This window comes from Pleurodeles waltl, chromosome 7, assembly GCF_031143425.1.
Source record: "Pleurodeles waltl isolate 20211129_DDA chromosome 7, aPleWal1.hap1.20221129, whole genome shotgun sequence".
In the NCBI taxonomy this organism is placed as follows: Eukaryota; Metazoa; Chordata; class Amphibia; order Caudata; family Salamandridae; genus Pleurodeles; species Pleurodeles waltl.
The window spans coordinates 354,317,506-354,333,912 of NC_090446.1; the positions used below are offsets into that span (position 1 = coordinate 354,317,506).

A 16,407-nucleotide genomic window follows, 5' to 3' on the forward strand; every position below is an offset into this window, starting at 1 on the left:
ACATAAAAAAACATAAGACTAGGTTTAAGTTCCATTATAGCATGACAAATGCTTTAGCTGGAACAAATGAGTCGACTTAAAAACAAAACAAAAAAACAACACAAAAAACCCACATCCGATCCAGCCACCTAAAGAGACAGGGTCTGTCTGGTGAACACAAAAGGACCAATTTTTAACCTTTCACTGTACCCAAAAAAAGGCACTGCTGGACCAACAAAAAACACAATAATAATACATTCAATAGCCAAAAGCTTGGTCTTTGGAGGGGCTGGTGAGTGGTAGTTTCGTCTTCTGCCCTAGATGGTGATGCATCTTTCACAACTGTGAGATCTGGTTGAGGAAGGCAGGTCTAGTGGATGCAAATAAGCCTCTATTACAGATCTGGAGAAGTCTCCTGTGAAATCTCAATGGAGTTGTAAAGGTGGCCCTGATGCTGGCCTACTGGGAACAGTGCTTCAATTTCAGGGCCCACATATAATATCTGGTGTTTGACATGAGGAAGATGCAGGAAGCCACCAGTCAAGGCAGTGTCCATACTACCGGAAGGTTTCTCCTTCCGGGCTGGTCAAGCATGGAACGATCTCCCACGCAAATGGAGCCTGATCCCCTTTAAGACTATATTCTGTAGAAAACTTAAAACTTGTTTTTTCTCTGTGGAGCTGTAAGGCTGATATTTCTTTCAGCATGTACCAGGGGGCCCAATTCCATTAGAGCCAAGACACTCATCAGAGTAGATCTCCCACTCACTCACTCATCAATCAATCAATTCATTCATTCATTCATTCCTTCCCCCTCACCAAGATCCAGGATTGTGCCCAAAACATCAAGATAATATCCTGAATGTGATGGAAGTACTGTGTAATATATTGTGTCCAAGATAGCCCAGATGAAGGGAATACTCTCTGTGGGGCTCAGGTTGGACCTTGGTGTGCTACGGCTTCACCATCAACAAGCCAAAAGTTCACTCATCATTCAGAAGTAGTCTATGATTGACTGTGCAAGTCAATCTTGAGAAGGCAGTCCTCGTGGAGTAGAATCATATGTATCCCCAACATCTAAAGGTGGGCAGCGACCACCACCATCACTTTGATTCAGAATCTCAGCCAGCTAAAGGGCTCCTTGGTTGTTCACCAGAGTCCAGCATCTAAATTGAAACTCGAGTTGGTATGGTCATGGACGGAACTGGCATAGTCCATGGTGTGGAAGACTAAATCGGCACAGGTAGGAGTACTGGACCCCAGAACCTTGTCCTATGGGTTAATTAAGTAGCCAGGTCGAATATGTCAGTGGAAATCTGACTGGGGGCACCTGCACTCCCTAGCAAGCAAAAGCATAGCAGACGGGGCTGGAATCACTGTAGCACCGCTTCCTTGAAAGCAGATGTTTGATGCAAAGCCGACGACATCACAGAAAATTAAGGTTGCCTCAGGAGCTGTTGCAGAATACATCTCAGTCTAAGATCCTTACCTAGACGCTGTCATGTCTTTTGGCCAGACTTCGGGTGGTGGGATAGGGTTGAGATCTGCTTGGCTTTGTTACCATTAAGGCACATCTTCGACTTACTGGAGGGTTTTAACAGGGAACTGGAATTTACATGGAACTGCCTTGTGACTTGGACTGCAAGCAGCCTGGTAAATTGGAAGACGACTTTTGCTTCTAATGCAAGCTCTTCTTAAACACAGTGACATAGAGCATTGCTTATTTCCAGGTCACCTCTTCGTGCACTGGATCCATGACCAACATCTGCTTATTGTAGTCCCTGCACGATTTGAATCTCGTTATCTTCGGTGGGGACATGCTTCTTAGTACACTGCTGTAGTATGAATATAAATCATTGGAAGACTACCAACGTTGGAAACGGAGCTCCAGATCTACACTGAAGGGCACAGAAAGGAACTGGCTTCAGAGTGCAAGGAAGTGTGCTTACATGCGGCTGCGCACTGTCACTTCAAGGGTGGTAAGGAGTCACTCTGGAGCAACACAGTGCCACATACTCTCATGCGGAATCATTGCTGGAAAAGACTCTTCCACCTCTGCAAATCCCCACAGACGTTAGGACTCTGGAACAGGAGGTCAATGGCAGGAAATTAGAGTTTTCCCCTACTAGAGAAACAAGTGAGACCAGAGCAATGTGGAGGAGTGACCAATACCCCAGGATGCAGTACAGACAAGGAAGTGGGGAAACATTTGATCAAAGGGGTAGTTGTAAAAAAAATGCCCATTCATCCCATAGGTTTCCCAAGTAACGTGTTCTCAATGGAAAATGAAGGCAGGTGTGCATTGCCTGATAATCAACCTTAAAGAATATAACAAATAGTGTACTGTCATTTCAAGATGGAGTGATTTGATCTTCCAAGCAACATTCTTCCCTGCAACTGGATAGTCAGGTTAGACCTGGAGGATGCATCTCTCACTGTACCCACCTTAAAGCCTCAGCAAAAGTTCTTATGCTTTCTTTCGAGGTACTTGATTTTGAAGTTCAAGTCATTTCCTTTTAGTTTCTAATCTATGTGGTGGTGCTTGGTATACCCGAAAGCCTTAGGGTGGTCACCCTCAAGTTTTTTGCCTGCCTCCCTCCACTTTCTGACACTGTTTTTGCTGGTTTTAGGACCCAGCACACTTTACCATTGCTAACCAGTGCTAAAGTGCAAATGCTCTCTCCCTTAAAACATGGTGACATTGGATCATACCCAATTGACTTATTTAATTTACTTGTAAGTCCCTAGTAAAGTGCACTATATGTGCCCAGGGCCTGCAGCACTGATTGTGCCACCCACATAAATAGCCCCTTAACCATTTCTCAGGCCTGCCATTGCAAGGCCTGTGTGTGCAGTTTTACTGCCAGTTCGACTTGGCATTTAAAAGTACCTGCCAAACCTAAAATTCCTCTTTTTCTACAAGTCACCCCTGAGGTAGGCCTTAGGTAACCCATAGGGCAGGGTGCTGTGTAGACAAAAGGCAGGCCATGTACCTGTGTAGTTTATATGTCCTGGTAATGTAAAACTCCTGAAAGGGGACCTGGTGCACTTCTAAGCCACTCTTTGAAGTGTCCCCCACTTCAAATGCACATTTGGGTATTTAAACAGGGTCTCTGACCATACTATCTCAGACACTTCTGGACAAGATACCAGTGGTGAAGAGACTCTAAAACAGAACCTGCAACCCGCCAAAAGGAACTGCATGGCTGCCCAATGGGCTCACCTGACTGCTTTTCTGCAAATGACTGCTACCCTGCTGTTGCCCTGCTGCCTTGCTGACCTCTGGCTCTGCTGAGAAGTGCTCGTCAAGGGCTTGGATAGAGCTAGCCTCCTGTTCCTTGAAGTCTCAGGATCAAAAAGACTTCATCCTGCAAAGAACTCCTTGTGAGGTGAAAATTCGACGCACAGCCTGCCAGAAACAGTATGTGGTGTATTTTTGTGGACGTATACTGTGTTACTGCATGATTTATTGCACAAATACTTTACACATTGCCGTCTAAGTTAAGCCTGACTGCTCAGTGCCAGGCTACCAGAGTGTGGGCACAGAATAAATTGGACTGTAAGTAACTTACCCTGACTAGAGTGAGGGGCCTTGCTTGAACAGGGGGGGTGGGGGGAAGGGGAGTGTTAACCGGACTGCCAACCAAACCCCATTTCTAACAGTGCTCCACGTAGCTTTGAGATTGATAATGGCGTTTTTGATGCCCAGGTTACTGAGAAGAATCGTCTGCCTCAATGGGCGTACATATCACTTGCCTCGAGTTCCTAGTAGAGTCTTTCTCAATAAAGTGCTTGATGAAGAACAAGGTGACGTTCTGTTTGTTGCAGAAGGTGGACAAGTTCTTAGTAATTGTGTACAAAAGAAGACTGGATGGTACTTGCTTCAAGAGAGTTTAGTCAAGATAGCCAAGAACATTTGGCACTTCTAGCTAGACAAACATATAATTAAAAACAAAGTACCTTCAGGCCATCAGAATAAGGTAGCAAACGGAACTAAAAATTCCTGCTGGAAGTCATCACGTGGAACTGCAATGTGGGGTTTGCCAGGCCCCATGCACACAGAGGGCCCATGTGAGGTGCAACTTTGTGCCTCCCAACTCATTTATCAGCTACTCTAATTTTTCAGCTGCTGTCCTGGAGCGAAGTGTTGGATACTGCTCTGGAAAAGGGTAAAGAGTTAAAATTATGGTTTCTCACCCTTTGGAATGATCACATGGATGATGGTACACTAAGAAGGCCAAGGGCAAACTTGGTTTAAGTGGCTCTGTTGTGGAGCTCCTCAAGTTTGAATCCGAGGCCTCTTGGAACTAGCACAGAATTTTCCAGTTGCTAGATCTTCTAGTGTATCCTCTAGGGCAGGTACACAAGTTGGTGAGGAAGGGACACACTGTCTCATGGTGTGGCCGATTTTAAGAGTAGAGGGGAAAATATCAGAACTTGGAGCACAGTCGGAGAAGCTTATCCTCAAGCCATTAGCTGATGGTATGATCCAACATTATATATCATTATGGAAGTGATGGCCTAGTGTATGGGTGAAAGAGGGTCTGAATCCAGAACAGGTCACTCCTTGTCCATGTATTTAATTTCTTATCTGAACTGGTGAATGCTGGGATGACATATTACTATGACCTCCATAGGAGGCAATAGCATCAGGTGAACACACATTGAAGGCTGGTCTTAAAGGGGGCTCAACTTTCCTATCCACCAAAGGCCAAGTGCTCCCAAAGGCTGGAATGTTAACACAATCCTAAATTTATTCCTGATGTGGGCACCTACCAATTCACTTTCCAGGAAAGACCTATGTGTAAAACCGACAATCCTGTAATGCCTGGTTTTCCTGGAGAAACGCTTGAGACATAGGAGAAATAGCTCAAATTTGTCTATGGGGAGCGAAGAAAGCAGATTCCATTCTGCTCTTATTTCATGTAGTATCTGATCTCATTGTCTAGGTTTTCTCCAAAATCAGGAGAAGGGAGTCTTCAGTTCCCACTGCAAAGGATGTTCACAGGCTTGTGTGAGCAGTAAACTCACAGGCGAGGATGATTTTAATTGAATTTAAGATTAAAATGTCACTTGAACTTCCTATTAGAGCACAAGATACATTTAATGGTAACTGTCATCTACTGAGGGAATCACCTCCACAATTACAGGGTAAGCCTAAAGGGAAGGACCACAATCATACAAGCATGTGGGCTGTATGACTGTTAGCATCCTGAATCTATTCCTCAAGTCTCTTGAGCACACACAGAATTACAATCGAAACTGGCTCAAACAACCTCACTAATCCACAGATCATACAACATTGTTAAACATGTTGACACATGACAAAATATTAGCGTTCAAATATCAAGCTGCATTAAATGTCTTACACTTCCAACTGAGCGATGTGAACCGTCATGTGGTTTAAGCATAAACATATTTTTGATGATTTTGATTAGATCATCCTTTGGAAAAGAAGTTTTTATCTCTCTTATCTAACTTCATTGAAATCTGATGTGCTAATGTAGAATGAGTACTTAAGTGTGTGGTTTTTACTACATAAGATGTATTAGTTTTCATGGTGCTGTATTAGAGAAATTAGAGAATGGTTTTATTTTTCTTATTGTAATAGTGGATTAGATAAAGCATTTTTTTTTTTTTTTTTTTTTAGAAAAATGTAATTACATTCATATTATGCAACAAAAATTAACACCAATAAACTGTCTCTATAAATAAGGGAATTTAAAAACACAAACAAATATCACATTACAAATATAGAGAAAATAGAAAAATTGCACTGCCAAGTTGGGCAGTTGCTATGCAATAGAAAACACTTTACAGTCTCTCACTGGAGCTTTAGTATATCTACATAGACAATTTAATAATACAATTGCTGTCAAGGGTGTATTATTTTTCATAACACCAATTGCACTGAGCATACATGCCATGTGCTATTGCTGTGCAAGAGAACTATATGCCCCTAAATCATAATGCCTAAGAGCACCATTAAATTGGGTGTGTTAGTCCAAGAAGGGTCGTAGCATAAGAAATCAACATCCTTCTTTCGTCAGCAGTGGGGAGTTTTAGACTGTCTGACGTGTGCTGCAGAAATAGCAGTCGGATTGATCAGAAAATTCATGTCCTTCTTGGATTCAGATCAGACTTCGAACATAAAATTGTTGCTCCTTTATGTAACCACTTCTTTGTGCACGTATCATCCCTGTCAATCACCTTCTGAAAGCAAAAGAGAAATAAAAAAGTAAAAATGTATGGAAGGGCAGGCTTCACAGTCCTTTACATTCAAGAAATTAATGAGCTTGTGACCTGCCTGAATCACATATACTTCAAATGGTGTATGCCAAAATCCTCGATGTGTCTCATTCATTTGGGTAAAGTTAGCATTAGAGTTCCACTATTAAATGAATGCAAGTAAGCAGATGTACGTTTGTTCTTCCTCGCGACATTATCATTTGTATTATGGAGGAACTTCTGTAACAAAGAGGATTTCATAAGACAAGCAAAATCCCTTAGTGCTAAATTGAGAAAACATGACTATCCATAAACCATCATTAAAAAAAGACCAAGAACTGAGCGAAAAATAACGAGAGGCACTCTTGGAGACCTATCTGCTTAAACCTAGTTACAATCTGCTCATGTGTTACTACTTATAATACTAACTAAGTTACTAACTAACAAACATTCGAGAAAACTGAATTCTTGGAACTCTTCTCTTGAAAAACAGGTTGTTTTCACCCACAGGAGGGGGAGAAGGCTCAGAGACACAATGGTCCACATATGCAATAGAAAAACCATAAAAGGCCCCCACAGCATATACTCTATAGGGCCTACCAAAAGCCACTTCTCACTATCTATGTGGTAAGCCAAGTGTGTGCCAGTTAACACAGGCCATAAAGACTCTGTTCCTAGGTATGGAAAAAGAGTGGGTTCCATCGGAACGTATGAATTGCACCTCAGTATAGGTGGTCGTTATGTTCAGATGCTGTTGCAATATAAAGTATGTAGGCAGGAAATTTAAAATGAAAACTGGCACAGGGGAACACCGTAGCAACCTACTTTGTAAGTGAAATACCACAAAAATGTCGAATCACTACATAACCATAGGTAAAGTGATTAGGATTTAAAGTGGGTAGTGATGGGTAAGTGGGGAATCAAGTACTTATATTAAGACTGTTTAAATTACTGTCCGAAAAGTAACAACTTGGAGCTACATATTATCCATAAAAAAAAGCCAGTCTAAATGATGAGACTCTCCTGGGGGTGTCTCTTTCAGGCCATTGTAATCATTTTTGTAGATCCCTCCACAAGAATAAGATAGCATATCTCCCTCCATGAGAAGATGAGCCCACCTGGATGTATCTATATTCCGGGCGAGAACTCAATGAAGCAGGCCACAGAAAGTCTGAGTGACAACAGTAACAAAATGAAGGAATCTCTCCTTCTTGATTATATGTTGTAACTGTTACCATGCCATAAGCTTTTCTTCAACTTGAGGCAACAGTGAAAAGCGCAATGGGGCTGTCCATGAGGGCCCTTGCACTGCCCATGCCAAGTCTCCACCAGCCTTTACATGGCGGTGCTGATAGCATGTATAAACTAAAAGAGAGGGGACTCGTAATCCCCCAGCACTGCCCTAGCGGATCAGGACCACCAGAACTGCCGGACTGAGGACAAGTTGTGATCTAGCGGTCTGACCATGGTGCAACCGACACGGTCGTAATGTTGCTGCCGGACTGCCACATTGGTGGCGGTCCGGCCGTCACCACGTCAATGGCGGTCTAAAGACTGCCGGAGTCACAATGACCGCCTTAGTCTGGTTGTGTACACCAAATTACATATCTCCTCTTGGTCAGACTCCTTCCCAAGTCTCCACATAAAGCTGATAAATACCTCTGAAGGTTTGATTACAAAAGAGCATGGAAATACCACTTAGATCTATCAACTCACAACATTTCAAATTCAATTAATGTCAATCATTTTGGGATACAGGAATACTGTAGAATTCAGAGTCTGTCCCAAAGAGTCCTCTGAGAAATAGAGAATTACTGCAGGAATTAGTGAGAGTGCCATATTTACACAATAATTTCCCAGTTACCATCCTGAAATTGAAAACAAATAAAGTTGATCCTTAGATTTGGAATAGAGAGCTTCTTTGCTTCAGACCAAAATAAACATGTTAAATACACTTGTATCTGATGCATTTCCAAAAACAAGGGGACTATTTGAAACTACATATCCAGTAAGGCAATTTCTTGTGTATTTAGTAAAAACTGCACATTTGCACCTGAATCCATAACTCCCTTGATAAAATATATTTCTTCCAATTACAAATGTGAATGCCTGCTCTCTCCCTCTCATTAGTGGCAACTACTCTGGAGGTTCTCCAGTAGATGATGGTAATAAACAACATTGCCTGGAATGTTAATACTATGTTCTGGTAGTAGTAATGCTAATATATATATGTGAGTACTGTCCAGCTACTGGCGCCCCTCAAGGTACAGAGGAGAAGGTGGTTGGTGCAGTTCAGGACTTGAATCTGCTAATAAGCCCTCTAAGAGATGGGTGCTATGCATCTAAGGTACCAACGATGTGCTCTATGCCTAAGCTTTATTTTTTGGGAATTAGTCAATCAAACGGGATGCAAACAGAGGGAGACTGTCAATAAAAAGGAAATGTATATTTTGTGTGCCTCGGGCCTTAATGTTTCATGTGCTAATCTCTCCTTAATTTAAACTTCACTCAAGACGAAAAGCTTCTAAGAGTGAGTCTCGCCTTGGAAACTCCAGCGTCCACAAGTACTGATATTGTGGTACTCAGCAGTGGCAAACAGGTCTAACCAAGGTTCTCCCCAACTTCTCAAGAGACCTTGCACTACCTCAGGCTGGAGACACCATTCATGGTCCAATAGGCATTGACAGCAGAGTTTGTCCACTCTGACGTGCAGAGAGCCTGACAGATGTTGAACCACAGGGGAATGCCCTTACGTTTCAGTCATGTCCAGAGATACAGGACCTGCAGCACATGCCAGTGGTGTTGTCCATAAACAACTGAACTAGTGTTTCCTTGATAGAAGGAAGAAAGGCTTTCAAAGTCAGTCGGATCACTCTCTTCTCCAGCAAGTTGATGTAGAGCTCAGACTCAAGAGTCTTCTGATCTTCACCTCTCAAACATGGTCGTCCAAGCCCAGGATGACATCTGTCACTACAGTCAGCTCTGCTTGAAGAAGGGAGACTGTCTGCTGCCGACCCAATCACGGTTTGACAGCTACCACTGCAAGGAAGTTCCCTTTGATATTTGGACCACATTGGAGAGATTCCCCTGGTGCTGCATCCACTGGGACTTCAGGTCCCACTATACAGCCTTCATATGCTAATGAGGATTTGTTACCAGAAGGTTGCAGGAGGACATGCGACACAGCAGCCTCAGAGTCAGTCTCACCAAAATCCAGGACAAAGGCTGAAACATTGCAATTATAGCCTGAATATAAGGGACTCACCATTCCAGAGGACAGGCTCTAAACTGTACTCTGTACAGAATAGCTCAGTTGAAAGGGTTTGTTTGAGAGAGAATCTCGTGCTACTTCAGCACATTTATACTGAACCTCAGCAAACGTAGGAGGTACACTGTAGCCTGGAGGTGGAGAACACGGTCTGGGACAAGCCAGCCTACAATAGCCTGTCATCGAGTTAGGAGAAAAGTGGACACCCTGACCTCCGCAGGTATGCTGCAACCACCACCATCACCTTGGTGAACACCCGATGGGTGCTAGTATGGCATAAGGGGAGCACAGCAAACTGATGATACTTGCAGCCCATGTGAACTGCAGTAGGTGCCTATGGGGAGGCAGGACGTGAATATGAAGTATGAGTAGTGCAAGTCCAGCGCAACCACCCAGAGTCTAGAGTAGACAGAAACTGAGCTAATTTGAGCATTTCAAATGTCTCCTTCTTCAGGAAGGAAATGAGAGGGCAGATCTAAAATAGGGCAGAGGCATCCATCCTTCCTAGGCACCAAGAGAATAGCAAATACAACCTACTTCTGATGCCAGCACCTTCTTAATGGCTCCTTTGGCCAAAAGAGTCTGTACTTTCTGACAGAACAGTGAAAGGTGGTGTTCCCTCAGCCATTTGGAGGATGGTGGCATTGGTGGTGCAGTAACCACGCTGAACAATCCGAAGTACCCACTTGTCTGATGTTATGGACCACCAGTGGGGCAGGTGATGTTGGATCTTGCCACCAATTGGGTGTCTGTGATGGTAAGAGGGAAAGCTAAAGTGCTGTTGAAGCTACGGTTCCTTGGGGACGGGGTTTAAAGGAGGGGTAGACGGGGGGGGTTGGTGGTTGGGGTGGCAGACTGGGTAGACCTCAGGCTGGCTGTCACATAAGACTTGTGGGAGCTGCACATGCAGCTACAAGAGGACTAGGAAGTCTGTTGGCCTTGGAGGCTGGGAAGGGGAGAAAGGCAGAAGGAGGGTGGCATGGAGTCATGGAAAGGTCCAATGACTTGGCAATGGCTTGGCTATCCTTAAAGTGCTCTGGCGCTGATTCTGCCTTGTCCCTGAAGGGACAAATGCCATTGAAGGGCATGTTGATAAAGGATTCCTGGACATCCCTCGAAAAGCAAGTCTATCTTAGCCAGTCGGGCATCTGAGTGCCACTGACAATCAAAACGCTCTGCTTAGCAAGCTGGTCACATACAGTCAGCAGCAAATGGTGAACAGTACGACTAACACCTCCTCCAAGACCAAGGGAACCCACTTGGGTAACCGAATATGAAACTGTGTGGGTGTATCTGCCTGAAAGGCATGGGCTACAGTGTAAGGGCAGCGGAAGAGAACATTCTTATGCCAGAAGTGTCCAGCCTCTTGGATTACCTATCTGCTGGTGGGGCAGGGATTGCACCATGGTTGACTTTGGAGGAGGAGGAGGAGGAGGAGGAGGTCTGGATGACCAGGCTCTATGTCTCAGAGTCTGGTATGACAGGGTAAGAGGCGCCTTGGGATGTGGGCAGCACAGGAATGGAGGTAGCGAAATAGGCACTGGGTGGGTTGTAGTCTTGCAATCTGAGCCTGTCTGGATCCAGGGAGCCCAACTAGTACCAAGGGTAGGCCCGGTGGAGGAAATCCAGTAGGGCACCTGCCAAACCCATGGGGTCCAAAGGTGCTCCAGAGGGGTTGGCCTGTTCAATATTGCAGTGCATGGCCTCACAGCACTTACTGAGTTGGGTAGAAGTCGCTCCAGAAACCACAAGGGGGTGCAGTGGGGACCCAGAGGCATGCTATGTGTAGGAGGAGCAGGACCTAGAGTGACAATGTTCCTGCAACTCACCCTAAGATTTGGACCGGTGTGAAGTTGAAGAGTGCTTTGACTTCTTCGAGTCCTTTTTTTATGGGACTTACCTGAAGGCTGTGAGACAGGACCTTCCTGGCAACCCAGATCTGGGCTGTCGTGGAGTAGGCCATTGTCAGCTGACTAGGAGTTTCAAGGAACACTTCCTCAGCACCTTGGGATTCATGGCATGGCAGTCCTCATAAATCTTGAAATTGTGGTCCGGCCCCACATACCATATGCAAACCGGATTGGGGGGTCTGACACACGTTTGTGTGTGACAGGAACCACAGGGGTTAAACCCCACCTGTTTCTTGGGGGACTTCCCTAACACGGTGGAAGACAAGTCTAGAAAAAGAACTTCAACAAAACAGAGAAAAAAGTCAATTTCTGACACGGGCAATATAGTTGCTGAGCTGAACGACCTCACCTATCGCGAGCAGAGACACTGCTTGAAAAGTTATGGATCCAGTATGACACCTGGAGATTATTCCGAAGTAAGAAATCTGCAGATATAAGTCTCTATCAGATATAAAGTTACTTTTCCTTTTTCAAAGAAAAAGCACTGATTGGGCAATTATTTATTGAGCACTGTTGTTGAGTTCCAATGGACTGGGGTTACTAGCTGATATAATCTTCACGAAAGTCACCACTTTGTTAAGTGGTGGTTTAGAACTGCTAGTATAGCAGTCTAAATGACCTTGTGCCAAATGGGTAGACAGCCAAGCTCCTACAAGAACAGAACAACCCCAATAAGAGTCCTCTCTACAGAGGCCTAATCTCCCCTCCACAGCAACATTCAAACAGAGTTCATCACCTAACTCCATCCCCTTCATTTCTACATGACATCCAACGAACTGCCAACCAAGCAGGCACCACAGAATTACCACGTCCAACCTTCCACCAAGCAAAAGCATACTCCTAGCAAACCCCAATGCCCAACTGGAAAAGATCCAATGCTAAGCACTGACAGACCCGATCTCCACAAAGTTGAAGTAGCCCGTATTTCCAAGTACGTTAGGCAAGCAATTTTGATGTGGTTCCTTTATCTTTCATATAACATTTTGTTTTCTGTAATAACAACAAGGCCGACACCTCTGACATGCAGGTGGACTTTGTCTCCTCCAGACAGTAGATATAGGGCAGTCTGACCTATACCAAATAATGTTAGCCATGTCACTTATAATCAATCCAATTTTAGCCTTACAAGTCAAAAGGAGAACACTGGTAATTTGCAATCTGACACTATGATTTATGGACACAAAAATTCAATAACATGGAGTACGTCTACAAAACTAAACACAATTTACATTTATCTATGCATTTCAGGTACTTACTTATCTCAGTCCTTATCTTTGGACTGCATGCTTTAAGAAGCTCGTGGCACCCTTCTGCAGCACTGGGCTCCTCAGACTCACTATTGTCAGACACTTCTGAATAAGCATTACATGCTTGTCGCTGCCTCTCGGTTTGCTCATCAAAACTTGATTGCTGGTCTTCACTACCAGCTTCAGACAATGCCTTACTGTCTTCACTCATCATTTCTGCAAACCACATCCGAATTTCCTCAGGTATCATTTCAGTTTTTTCGCACAACATCTCCATGTCATCTTCATAAAGCATGTTATGTTCTTTGTAGTAATCCCGCAATAATTCTATGCTGCTTAATTTGATGCCTTCCAGTCCTGGAGGGAAATTTCCCTTGCTGTAATCATCATACCACTTCAACTGCCCATTTTTAAAGGCGTATCTGTTGTCACCGAACCACCGGACCACCTCTGGTCTTGGGAGACAAGCCTGTACTGCCACGCTGTCGTATTCACGGTGGGTTGGCCACTGAGTTTTAACAAACAGTTTTTTAAGTAAATGCCTCTGCTGGGCTGTTTTTTTATAATGAAGCTTGCCTTTTGGTGGTGTTGATGGCCTACTTAGATCATCATTTTGTAGGGTGTTTACTGCAACCTCTTGTAATGCACCTTTACCATTTGTATCTGTAACCTTAAGGTTCTTAAGATTGATTTTAATGGGACTCACTTTGCGCTCACCTGAAAGTGGACTACCTTTTTCCATATCGAGGGATTCATCCTCGTCAGGCTTCTTTGGCTCTTCTGACAAGACTCTTTCTTCCAATTCTTCTTCCTCTGAATCATGCTGTTTTTTTGCTTCCTTCTTACTTTCCTCAGCAAACTTCTTTCTCCTTTCAGAAAACCAACCATCAATCTCTCGTCTGGTCATTTTCGTTTCACTTCGTAAACGGTCCACTTCCTCTGCAGATGGGAAATTATTTAGAGCAAAACTTCCTTCCAGAGCTCTCAGTTGTTCTGGTGCCCGTTCTTTGTATTTCGTTGGTGTAAAATCTGGTGTCTGGTGCCACCCCTGCCGCCTCGTTACATGTGGAACAACAGGAGGAGTTGCAGGTGAAGAGTCAGTAAGATCGTGTTCTTTCACAGATACATCACAAGAAACCTCTGGGTAAGAATCACTAGCTTCTGGGCTATTTTCATCCATGTGGAAGGATTTCTGACCTTTGTTAATGCGCCAATGGTATCTATGGTCACTGAACCATTTCCGCACCTCTCTTCTAGTAAGTCCTGTTATCTTTGTAAGCCTTTCAACTTCGCTATGGGCAGGAAACTGACTTTTAAGAAAGCTACTTTTCAGTGCATCCTTTTGGATACGGGACTTCTTGCACCTACCAAGATTAGCATCAATTGCACTTTGTGACGAGATGTTAGGGCAGGAAGTGATCAAAGACGGAGTAGCATTTACCACTTTTACCTGTGACATATTGGGCTGGTCAGGACTTGGCTCCTTTGGAATCGCTGCAACTGCTAATGTGAGTGTGGAGCTGGTAGCCTGCATTCCATTGGTTATAAATGGCTGTGTCACTAGCAATCCACCTGCTCCTTTAGGTTGTCCAACAAAATGGCCAGGTAAAGATGTCTGGAAAAGCTGTTGAACACTACTTGCATTTGCAACAATTGGAGCATTCAAAACTGTGAAGGTGGGTTGTGAAACTGTTTGGATGATTGTGTTAAACATTTTTTTACGTGCTTCTTCAATCTCCTCTGGGGACCAACTAATGCCTTGTTTCAATCTCTGTGCAGTAAACCAAATCTTTATCTGTTCCTCCTGGTATTTTGTGACAACTGTCAAGTAACAAAGTTCAGCTTTAGTAGGGTAGGGGAATTTATTGAAAGAATTCTTCAAGAAAGCGTTGGAGTCCATGGTCCCGTCATATGTCGGAATGCAGCTCAGGGGAATCATCACTTTGGGAAGGGATTTTGAATTGGGTGGTTGTTGCGTGTGTTCAAGAGGCTGTGACTGCTGCTGCAGGTGCTGCAGCACTGCTGGATGTTGCTGCAGTGGCAACGATACCAGCTGTGTGAGACCAGCCTGTATCAAAGGAACATTCCCTATCAATGGACTAGTTACTGTCCCTACTAATGAACTAGTAACAAATGGAGATTGGGTTTGGGTTACTGGCAATGTCTTTATTGTGGGTGAAGGATTTGCATTATTTTCCTTTGTTTCACTGAGTAACAGATTTGAAACGTTCTCATTTGCTGTGAGATGTTTTTTGGTGTCCGGTTTACTTTTCATTAACTTCATAATAGGAGTTTTACTTATGGTGATTTCAGACTGCCCATCAACTGCCCCCTCATAGAAATCTCCTTGCAAGTCCTGGCTGTTGTGGACAGTGGAGAAACTTTGCTCCACGGTCGTTTGATTGTCATGTTTGACCACGTGCCACATAAAGTTAGCCTCATCAGAGTGGCACTCCTCATTGTGATGAACAAGCTCTTCGTGAGTTTTCACAAGGAAGCTGCACTCTATACAAACATAGGAAGGGTCATTAAGGAACTCTAAGTGCTTAGATCCAATGTGCTCTACAAACATGTTTACCTCCTGAGTTCCAAAATCACAGTATTTGCAAATGTACTTATCACTTTCCATGATATTGTGATGACCATTGGACAAATTAATATCTGCTGCTGAATTCTCAACCTCACTGTTCGTAAGGTTGCTCACTGCTTGCATTTTGGTGGGCACACCCTCCTGATTACCATCCTCATCTTCTTCTGCACTGTGCCTTTCCTTATCAGACAATGCCATTGTTTTTAGTGGTATCATGCAAGGAGTGGTAGATTTTCGTTTACTGGCCATTGCTGCTGCTGGTTAGTGACGGTCTCTTTTAGAATACTTTTGTGAAGATCAAACGTTATCCATTAGCTTCTAAGGGGTGTTCTCTCATCATGATGGCACTGAAGATCAATTTTCCCTCAGAACCTATTATGAAGAGAAAGAAAAACTGAGACTGTACTTTGGATTGTAGTCTTCAGCCAAAGCAATACAAGTGAAATTCAATGCTGAACTCTAAAACTCTATTTGTTTACATCAAATATGAGCTAAGACATAAAGGAAGGGAATCTCAAATAATTCAGACTGTATGAAAACATAAGAAAACCCCATAGTACATTCTATGTTTAGGACTAGTGCAAAGCATCTAAACATGTACTACATCACAAAATTTAGTAAAATAATATTTTACAGAGCCTGAGACAAAGCAACGTGAAATTTCCATTAAGGAATCAGTAACCGCACTGCATGAAACTAACAAAACAGCAAACACTTACAAGCAGTTAATAAATTCTTAGCAACCTCTTAACTGGTTTTAGATACAGTCAATATAATGTCAGTAGCAGACAAGTAATTAACAACAATGAAAAGAACTGTACTATAACTGGTAAGAAAAAATGAGATTGCAAAGTTAGAAGACTGCTGTTCTTGACAAGTCTTTGTAGTAACATGTCCACCTACTCTTGAGGTACAGACAATTGTGGCAATCAAGGACAGGAGAGGATGTACCAAATAAATAAAGTAGCAAATATCCATGTCAACTCAGGACGAGGCCAACAGTCAGGCAAGCAAATAGACTTAAACGGTTTTGTGTCTCAACATATTGTTAAGTCCAAAATAATATACACAATATGTTAGACGTTTTCAATGCTATCTGAACAAAAACATCACACATTAGAAATGCTGATCAAATTGAAATGCATGCAATGCGGGGCAGGTCCCTATCTGTACGTGACTCAGACAA

At 43.4% G+C, this 16,407-nt stretch overlaps 1 protein-coding gene across 5 annotated transcripts in view; it reads right to left on the bottom strand.

The window, feature by feature from the left end:
• Nucleotides 1–5,540: 5,540 nt before the first annotated feature.
• The window catches only part of ZHX3 (zinc fingers and homeoboxes 3), an 82,113-nt gene continuing 71,246 nt past the window's right edge, over nt 5,541–16,407 (bottom strand). For 4 of the 5 annotated variants that reach the window (XM_069243793.1, XM_069243792.1, XM_069243794.1 and 1 more), the window contains 2 exons: nt 12,641–15,593; nt 5,541–6,191 (listed from right to left, as the gene is read on the bottom strand). In XM_069243793.1, coding sequence (XP_069099894.1) covers nt 6,181–6,191; nt 12,641–15,470 — 2,841 coding nt within the window. In that variant the 5' untranslated portion in view covers nt 15,471–15,593 and the 3' untranslated portion in view covers nt 5,541–6,180. The remainder of the gene's footprint in view (nt 6,192–12,640; nt 15,594–16,407) is intronic. The other variant, XM_069243791.1, reaches the window with a different exon arrangement.